Raw genomic sequence first — 10,250 nt, 5'->3', positions numbered from 1 at the left:
TCTATTTTAATAATAATAATAATATTCCGCATTTATATAGCGCTTAATACATCGGAACGACGTCTCTAAGCGGTTTACAGACATATTATTACCCCGGTCATCGGATCCTTGCATGCCCGCATACAATGTATGCACCTACTCCACTTCCTGGGAGCATTCCAACAAGAGTTCCGAGACTCAATTGCTAGGCATACTACATATAGCTTTCACATCCTACCGGGTACCCATTTAACACCTGGGTCGAGAGTGGCAAATTGTGGATTAACGCCTTGCAAAGGACGCTAGGCCATGGTGGGATTCGAACACACGACCCTCTGATTATAAGGCGAGAGTCAGAACCGCTACACCACGGCGCTTTCTCCTCCCCGGCAATAGATCACGTGTTATTCTTGCCTGAAATTATAAAGTATACATTGGTATGAAATTGTTTTTTAAGCGCATAAACTGGCACAAAATTTCCGATCTTCTGGCCAGGACGGGTAAACACTACCACCTCTCCCCGAGTCCGGATAGTTCTGCTTTTCAGCAAACAATTTTTGGCATGTATCTGCTCAAGGGGGCAGGTATTAAATTCGCACCGTGTTATATGCAAAAGTACATTCGATGAAAGCCTATTCTTCTTCGCTGCACATCCATCTTCTGTCTTGTTTTGCGCCATCAATGTGAAACTATGACTATTTCTAAAGTTTCTTAACCATACAAAAGGAAGCGCTTGATATGAGCGAAATCACTTTTTTTTCTTCCAAAATAAATCAGAGGTTTCCGTGCTTTGCGTGAGTGGTAAGGAAACGTTGCTCTTCAAGCATGCATCATCTCTTTCACATTTTGAGTTCTTATTTCTTCGTAATCGAGTTAAATAATCTAAGAAATGACAACATAAGAGCATGCTAAGGTTTCAGAGAAATTTCAGACAATCGATTCCATTCGCGGGAAGGGATATTTCCTCCATGCATAGCTTACCTTTCTCATACTCTGTTTTGCAAGTGTAATGCGGCTAAATCTTTTGCTATCAAATCTGACCAAAGTAAGCATTTTACACTTCTGTTCTCAATTTTTATAAAACTTGGATGCGTGAAAAAACTTGGATGCACATTACAAATGAGGAAAACTATTTGGGTGCTCATAATTTCTTTAAAATCAAGTTTTCTAATCTCAACATTTAAATCGATTAGATAAGGATACTAGAGACGCAACAGACGTCTTCTTTTGATTTGAATACTATGGGACATCGTATTCCTTCCTGCACCCTCCCACCTAGGGAGCGCGATCTGTAAGAATTGGCACTCTTCGCGTGCAATCCCCGTCCCTCCAAAACTAAATCCTGGCTACGCGGTTGGAATAAAGTCCAAAATAATTAGGTTTATATATAAGAAAAGGCAAATGATGAAGAGAGCGGCAAGGGATGGTGTGTTTGATGGGAATATATTTCCCGGAAGGGATCTCAAGTAATACATCTGTGTAGTGGTAACATGCCCATTCAATAAATTTCTGCTATGTTTTGGCAGCAGCAGTACTGTTGATAGCATGGTATCGCTGTATTTGAATCGGAATGCGAGGAAGCCTGACTACTATGTGTGGTATTTGTCGACGTCCTATATTTAAGAGCACGAAGCATGCATGATCGTTCATTATCCTTGAGGTGGTTTACCAGAACAATACTATTTTTTATGATGTGATATAACTTTTAGTCATGGAACATAAAGATGTACTATAAAATTAACGTAATTACTTACCAAGAAAAAAAAAAGAAAACGGCCGAACTCAAAGCAAGCTCACCTCAGGGTTGCCATATATATATATATTATTGTATTCGTGACGCTCAATGGGAAAGTTTGGAATATTAAACAATTAAGACCGACATAAATCAGAGTACTTACAACTTTCAATTTCTAGAGAGCAGTTCTGTTCATCCATAGGGTAATGTACCAAATCCATATAGCACGAAGCAACAGTTGTTATCCTAATATCAAATTGAAAGTAAACATTTAAACATATTAGACGATAGAAAGTAAATCTGAGAATGAAGAGGGACTTTACATTAAATTTTGTACAATATTTAAGAAAATTACATTTTCAGAGGCCCATCACAATAGCAAACTTGTTTTTAGACTGTTTACGCGTAGAGAAATCGCCCCTCACCCGACCCCTCACACACACACACACCCTCACCTTTAATATTTCACTCTGTCCTTCTCTCTGTACCACTAGCCCCGCCCCCCCCCCCTCTCTCTCTCACTCTCTCGGAGGATTTCTCTTTCATACATTTTTATTTAACAAGTTACAACTCCCAATATACTGGACATGCATAAGACATGTTCTACAGTCATACGCTCTTTTCTGAATTATCTGACATAACTATAGTTGATTGTGTTAACATAAAGAGCCAATGGTAGAATGAAATTCATCGACCATCAATATGTATTAATAGAAAAAAACGCGTATAAGGCACAATGTTTGCAATCCCAAATATGTAAATATTGCTCAGCATTAGTGAATGAACACCTCATCTTTTTCTTTTTTAAAAAAAAATTCATAAGGAAATTTTCATATAGGGACTGGAGCATTAAATCAAACAAATAGCTACATGTCCATTCGATTCAAGCAACAATGGTTAGTTATTGATATTTGTATGTCTCTCTTTCTATTCTTCGTTTTCCTGCAATTCCGAACACAAAAATTTCACAGAACAGATGAAATCGAGAGCTGTGAGCACATAAAACCCAATGAAATTTCGACTAGTTTGGTTTACTCAGCGTACTTTACGTAAGTAAGAGAAAACCTTGGCCAGGTTTGTTTTACGGGCTGTGCAATACGATTCTATTCAGATACGAGCGAATGCAGACGATAGCCACAAACAGAATGAAAATAAAAATATCTTCCCGCCTTTCTCACTTTTTTTTCTCTCTCTCTCTCTATTTCTCCATTCTCTTACCGTCATTCCCTCTTCACTCGAACTCCCCTCCTCTCGCTCCTTGGAGTTTGTTCACAAGGCCCCATATGTCCCTATGGGAACGTCGGTACAATATTTGAAGAATCATTGAAAAGGGGGCGTTTATAGAGACTTAAATTTCGACGACTGATAAAGTACAGAGACTCTCGAAAGATGAAACCTTTCACGTGAATCGTGTTTGTAATTTAGACGAGGAAACGGTCTTTCTTTCCAATCTCGTCGGAAAGTCATCCATTTCTCTTTCTTCATATCCGTTTTCTTGCTCGTATGGGCATCGAATCGCCAAAATGAACAAAAGGGATGTTAATAGAGTCAAGATTGAAAAGATTAAAGGGACCTAAATCGCAGTGACTGTCCCTTCTTAAGTTATCTCGCTGGATGATCATGTGACTTATGGGGAGCTCTCATCTTAGTCATCTAACATGACATGGCTTTTCTTGAAAAGGGGAATATTAATTGAAGATTTTTATCTTCAAACAAGAGGATGGGGGTTTCTAAATTGCACGGTGTACAGCTATACACTGTAAAAAAATATGAACCAGTAGTTAATACTTAATGAATATAAGTAGAATTTATAATGTGTAATTATTTTTTTAAGTAGTTTTAAACTTGTCTTTTAATTTACTTGATTTATTTAGGTTCAATATATATTTAAGAAAATTCACGTATTGCTGGCTTGCTTTGATTGAGTAAATTTAACTTAATTAGGCAAAGATGATTATTACTTTTACATTCCAGTTGAATGTACTTATATTTTGCAATTAATGCCTTATTTGAATAATGCATGAATATTCATTAGACATGTTAGAGCAAGTAAATGTTTGGGGTTATTTTTGATATCTGTCATATTTATTTGTTTTGATTTTTTTTCCGATAAGGGTGTGCTAACTATTTTATTCTTTTTGTAATCAAAGAAAGACCAACATTAAATAGCCATTAAGTAGAAAATTTCAGATGTGTTTTTAGGTTTTCGGAAAATGATTTTACTGTTCCGACTGTTTTATTTGTAAGAATGAAACGATCGCATATAAATATCAAAGTAAATACCTAGTCATGTAACAGAGAAGTGAAAATGCACAAAGTCTAATATTTGGATAAAAGATGTCTTAAGATGAAATGATGCCAATAAAGTATAAGTGGGACGATGGGGAACGGACTTTCGAATAACGAAAGTTCACTCCCCCATTTGATTTTTTCAAACATTTTAGTGATTGTTTTACTAAATTGAACTAAGTTATGTAACTTAATTTTCTTGAGTGAAATGGATGCAAAGAAAATAAGTAAAGTTTACTGAACTGCCAAACTCATAAATACTTGAAGAAATTAAGGCAATCTGTTGAAACAAGTTTATTGAGTAATTTCAACTATTTTTTTTTACAGTGTAACGGCACAATGAGGAGAAAATCTTGAAGACACCAATGAGTTGATTGTTGTTGCGCATGCACACAGATCATATTCAGAGGCATACCCTCACACTATGTTTTCAAAAATAATCATTATTTTTATATATATCAAATTAAATGTGTATTGTATAACATATAAATCTTTTTCCATACATACTATGGGAGTAACCTGGATATATATGTATATATATATATTTTTTTTTGGGGGGGAGTATTGTACATTAAATAATTTCTTATAGGCCTATTAATTATGTCAAATGATATTTCAATCACATCAATGATTTATCCACTGACTATTATATCCATCCTCTTAGACTCTCAAGGATTTAAAAAACCTTTGAGGACACTCAGTTCATGTTATTTTAATAATGCATAATGAATACAAAGAATGTATATCATTCTGGGGGCGTCAGGGTCTAGTGGTTATGACTCTCGTCTTTCAATATGAGGGACGTTGGTTCGAGTCCTAGTCATGGCCTTCAACAAGAAATTTTTCCACACTGTGCTGCATTTAACCCAGGTGATGTGAATGGGTACCCGGTAGGAATAAATTTCCTCTGAAGCTGTATAGCGCCTATAGGTAGCAGAGCTAAAGCCGGGTTAATGATAATAGCAGGTGGCTGTTTCATAAAGCTGTTCGTAAGTTAAGGCGACTTTAAGAACAACTGGTGATCATTTCTTGTGGAAAATGATATTTATTGGCGATGGTTATGCGCGTAAGACAGGTTCACAAGTCGCTCGTATCTTAAAGGACAAGTCCACCCCAACAAAAACTTGATTTGAATAAAAAGATAATAATTCAACAAGCATAACACTGAAAATTTCATCAAAATCGGATGTAAAATAAGAAAGACATGGCATTTAGAATTTCGCTTATTTTCAACAAAATAGTTATATGAACGAGCCAGTTACATCCAAATGAGAGAGTTGATGACATCACTCACTCACTATTTCTTTTGTAATTATTATATGAAATATTTTCATTTTCTCGTCATTGTCATGTGGAATGAAGTTTCATTCCTCCCTGAACACATGGAATTCCATTATTTTAACATTTTGTGCTTCAGGAGGTCCTAATCGTCAAATTCGTAAAAATTGAATATTGTATAATTCAAACTATAAAAAACAAAAGAAATGGTGAGTGAGTGACATCATCGACTCTCTCATTTGGATGTTACTGGTTCGTTCATATAACTATTTTGTTGAAATAAGCGAAACTTTGAAATGTCATAACTTTCTTATTTTACATCCGATTTTGATGAAATTTTCAGCATTGTGCTTGTCTGATTTTTCTCTATTGATTTAAATCAACATTTTTCTGGAGTGGACTTGACCTTTAAGAACAGCTTTATGAAACGGCCCCCATGGCCCTCTGGGAGAACTGTTTTCGGAACTGAAATGGCTACACGGGATATATGTTATTATTATAATTGTTATTATTATTATTATTACAATTATTCATTTATTTATCTATTATTGTTGTCGTTATTATTATTATCATCATTCTTTTTATCATCATCATAGCTTAATCAATTAATCTACTTTATAATTCACCTAAAACTCTGTAAATTACAATAAATAAGATATACTGATCTAATTACATGATATTGGAAACCCATTTCAACTATTACGCAAATATATTACTCGATTTGAATCAAACACAAATGTCGCAGTAATATCAGTTAAAACAGACTTTAGACCTTGTTTATTTTCAATGATATACCCTCGGTCAATACATACAGTAAATTTTGTTGCCTTAATTGTGAAATATTGCATAATGTGACTTCCAATTAGTTTGCCCTGTCCATGAACTCGTCCAAAATGATTTAATTGAGTTATATGGATAGCTGAACAATTAATATTTATGTATTTACACTGCTCATGGACAGGAAGCTATGATATGATAGGTAGCACGTTCTTGAAGGTACGGGCCACACATGAAGGTTATATAGCAAGGTGATGAACGTAATAATGGGCAGCAATATCATTTTGTACTTACGTCATACCACTCTTCAACATCATTCTACTGACGCATAATATTTTATGATGAACTAAAACTGATATGTTACATCAGAAGTACATCAAATCGTATATACAGGCCTTTGTTCAAAAACAACACAAAAATGAAAAGACAATTTAGTTTCACTTCCCTCAACCAGAGTAGTGTTTAATCATGCGCTCCTTTGCAACAGTGTCATTCGATAAAGTTGAAATTGCCAATTATCAATAAGAATCTTAAAAAAAATTGTAATTGATCTGAATTTTTTTTGCAACTTGTCGCAAAACTAATAACGACTGTCATTTCACAGAGAACATACATCATTGATGAAAGTCAATGACAACCACACCACTGAAACCAATAACTAGTATATAGAACGATCAAAGGCATGACATTGTTGCCAATGGCATAGGAATATGTTAAGATATTTTCGTATCAAAGGAGAGGCGTATTATTTTTTCGCATTTTTCTTATTTTCTTTTGTTTAGAATTATCTAGTCATATTCATGAAGTTGCTTACCTCATGCCGTATGTGATGGTACCGTCGTAGTGAAATCGAAGTAATCTGTTTGTGACTGTGACGTCATGAACGAACGAACGCTTGTCGTTAGGGAAGTAAGTATCCGGTACCCAGATGCTGTCTGCTAGTCGGCCGTTGAGGGAGACATTTCCAAGACAAGGATCGTACGACAATCTTTCATCTTTCCAGTGCTGTCTGAAGTACATCGTTAATGTGTAATCCTGTTACGAAAACCAAAAATAGAGTCGGTTATAAATTGAAAATCCACCTTTTTGTCGAAAAAAAGCCATCTACAAAGAAGTGACATGAATATGCAATCAATGATCCAGACTATTTTTAATGATGCTGCAACTGTGGTACAGTCAGAACAATGAAACCGTCTCCAAACTGACCAATGGTGTGTCATTTCTAAAGCCCCTTTTACACCTTCACGGAAGCAACACGGATCATCCCGGATTGTCAATACGGGGTCATCCGTGTACAGTCCGGGACTACCGTGTACACTCCGGCTACTCATCCGGCGCCATCCTTGATGTACCGGCATGTCCGGGAGAAAAATTGAACATGTTCAATTTTTCATCCCGGAGTACACGGACTGATAATCATCCGTGTTCATCCTTGTAGCCTCCTTGTACATACCGAATGCATCCGGGAGACTCCTTGTAAGAACCGGGTGATCCTTGTTGATACCGGCTTTATCCGGGGTCAAATGTTTGTATTGTCTGCGTACATGAACAATAGTCCGTATTCATAACCAAGCACGAGCATGCTCCAGATGCTGCAAAAAGGGACAAAACTTCATTCTAGCCAGTACAGAATGTGAGCAACCGTGAAGGTCCGTGTAAAGACCCAGTGACATCCGTGATCATCCGGGTATTCCGTGTTGGCTCCGGGAGCATATCATACAGGATCCCTATTGCTACCTTGCCTATCCTTGTAGATTCCGTACTTTTCCGTACATATCCGTGTTACTAACCAGTTAACTCCGTACTCACTCCGGGAATGCTAGGAAAATACAAATTTGGCACCCCGGATCATCACGGACTGAGATCCGTGATGATCCGTGTTGCATCCGTGAAGGTGTAAAAGGGGCTTAATATCGTAAATAACTTTGATCGGTCAGTGGACATCTTCGTTGATATGACTGTGGTATACATGCTCACTCTTCTTAATCTACATACGAGGCCAAAATATATAAATGATCGTTCCGAAACACAATTTAAGCGGTGTTTGAAGTAATATTCAGTCATATACCTCTGTTTTTTCTCAAAACGGGTACACATGTTTTTTTCTTTCTCTCTCTTCCAATACACCCTACTCGGGCATTTTGGGCATTAGAATTCACTCAATTGACCTTAAAATGATAAATAAACTAAAATAGTTGCTTTCCGTTTATATGTTACAAATTAAATTCTAGCTTCATGTCGTTTTTTTCCTTTTATTATACGATATAAAAATCTCTATTGTAAAATTTATAACGCAGAAAACCAGGGATATGAAAAAAACCTAGCGTTCCAACAAAAATGTTTGTTTGAGTGCATCATACATCAATGAAACTAGTGACGTACATCATGTACATGGAACCATAATGTTCGCATTATACCCCACACTTCAGATGAGAAAGGACAACGGCTCATATGATGTTCAGCCATTTTAATTCCCCATTGTTAGACTAAACAATCTCGACCTTTTGGTCTTCGAGATTGATGTCCAATCTTTTCTCGGTAAAATATATAACGGGCCATCTTGTTTAATGAAGAGAAGAGTGGCACCTGTCTGAGTGCAAGGGAGATAGGATCAAGGGATGCGAAAATACAGTGCGTCCCACAAAAAACGAAACAGAGATTTAGAGATGATTTATCATAACTTAAAGGAAAAGTCCACCCCAACAAAAATTTGATTTGAATAAAAAGAGAAAAAATTAAACAAGCATAACACTGAAAATTCCATCAAAATCGGATGTAAAATAAGAAAGTTATGACATTTTAAAGTTTCGCTTCATTTCACAAAACAGTGATATTCACATCTCGGTCGGTATGCAAATGAGGGAACTAATGACATCACTCACTCACTATTTCTTTTGTATTTTATTATATTAAATATGAAATATTTTTATTTTCTCGTCATTGTCATGTGAAATGAAGTTTCATTCCTCCCTGAACACGTGGAAATCCATTATTTTAACATTTTGTACTTCAGGCAAGGAGGTCCTAATCATCAAATTCGTAAAAATTGAAATATTGTATAATTCAAACAATAAAAAAAACAAAAGAAATAGTGAGTGAGTGACGTCATCAACTCTCATTTGGATGTAACAGGCTTGTTCATATAACTATTTTGTTAAAAATAAGCCAAACTTTGAAATGTCATAACTTTCATATATTTCATCCGATTTTGATGAAATTTTCAGCATTGTGTTTGTCTGATTTTTCTCTATTGATTCAAATCAACATTTTTCTGAGGTGTACTTGACCTTTAATCACAAATAAAATAAACAGATGACATATCATTGTAAAGCTTAGAATCTCCTCTTTCATCTGAAAGTACTTAAATTATTTTCCATTTACGCATGAGTGAGCAAAAACAATTTGAAAAGGGGATACCAAAAAGTCACTTGGCGAGCCGTATCTCGGTTTTAAAAAGAAAACCGATTTTTTAAAAAAGTTCAATATCTATTCTATAATTTGATACCTCAATTACACAAAATGGTCAAGAAATGATAAAGTTCTGGTTATTTAAAATAAAGCTTGAATTTCAATAATTTCATAAAATGAGGAGGTTTTACAGGCTAGCGTTCAAAGTCACTTGACACTCCGTTTGTTTGACGATCAGCCATGCATTAAGTCTTTTGTTACTCTGCGTTAGCTTCTGTGGGAAACCAGTGAAAACATGTTTATTTAATGCAATTATTGAAATACAAGTATTGTTTCGAGGGATCATAACTTTTTTACTTCTTGACCATTTTCTGTAATTAAGGTATCAAATTAAAGAGCAGATATTGAACTTTTTAGTCATATGATATTCTTTTTGAAATTCAAATACCCCCCGCCAAATGAGTTTTTGGCAACCTATCTTCGAATTGTTTTTGTTCACTCATGCGTGAATGAGAAATAATCTTAATAATTCTAGATGAAAGAGGAGATTCTAAGCTTTAAAATGGTAGGTCATTTGTCTATTGTATTTATGATTAAGTTATGATAAATCATCTCCAAATCTCGGTTTCGTTTTTTCTGGGACGCACTGTATATTGGTCTCTAAATAAAGGTCAATTGCCTATTCTCCTATTGCCAACTCGTCTACTCACCACATGGTCTATACTTTCATTTAGTCTAATACCATTCCGTCCATCAACATTTCGTCTAACAACAATTTGGTCCA

General features: G+C 35.5%; 1 protein-coding gene across 1 annotated transcript in view; it reads right to left on the bottom strand.

Moving 5' to 3' along the window:
* Nucleotides 1-1,697: 1,697 nt before the first annotated feature.
* Nucleotides 1,698-10,250, bottom strand: part of LOC121430681 (gamma-aminobutyric acid receptor subunit beta-1-like) — a 23,549-nt gene continuing 14,996 nt past the window's right edge. The window contains exons 2-3 of the mRNA XM_041628028.1: nt 6,873-7,093; nt 1,698-1,960 (exon numbers count right to left, since the gene is read on the bottom strand). Coding sequence (XP_041483962.1) covers nt 1,849-1,960; nt 6,873-7,093 — 333 coding nt within the window. The 3' untranslated portion in view covers nt 1,698-1,848. The remainder of the gene's footprint in view (nt 1,961-6,872; nt 7,094-10,250) is intronic.

The sequence above is a fragment of the Lytechinus variegatus genome, chromosome 1, assembly GCF_018143015.1.
Source record: "Lytechinus variegatus isolate NC3 chromosome 1, Lvar_3.0, whole genome shotgun sequence".
Classification (NCBI taxonomy): Eukaryota; Metazoa; Echinodermata; class Echinoidea; order Temnopleuroida; family Toxopneustidae; genus Lytechinus; species Lytechinus variegatus.
The sequence above is the reverse complement of the archived record's forward strand: the minus strand, read 5'-3'. Positions and strand labels throughout refer to the sequence as shown.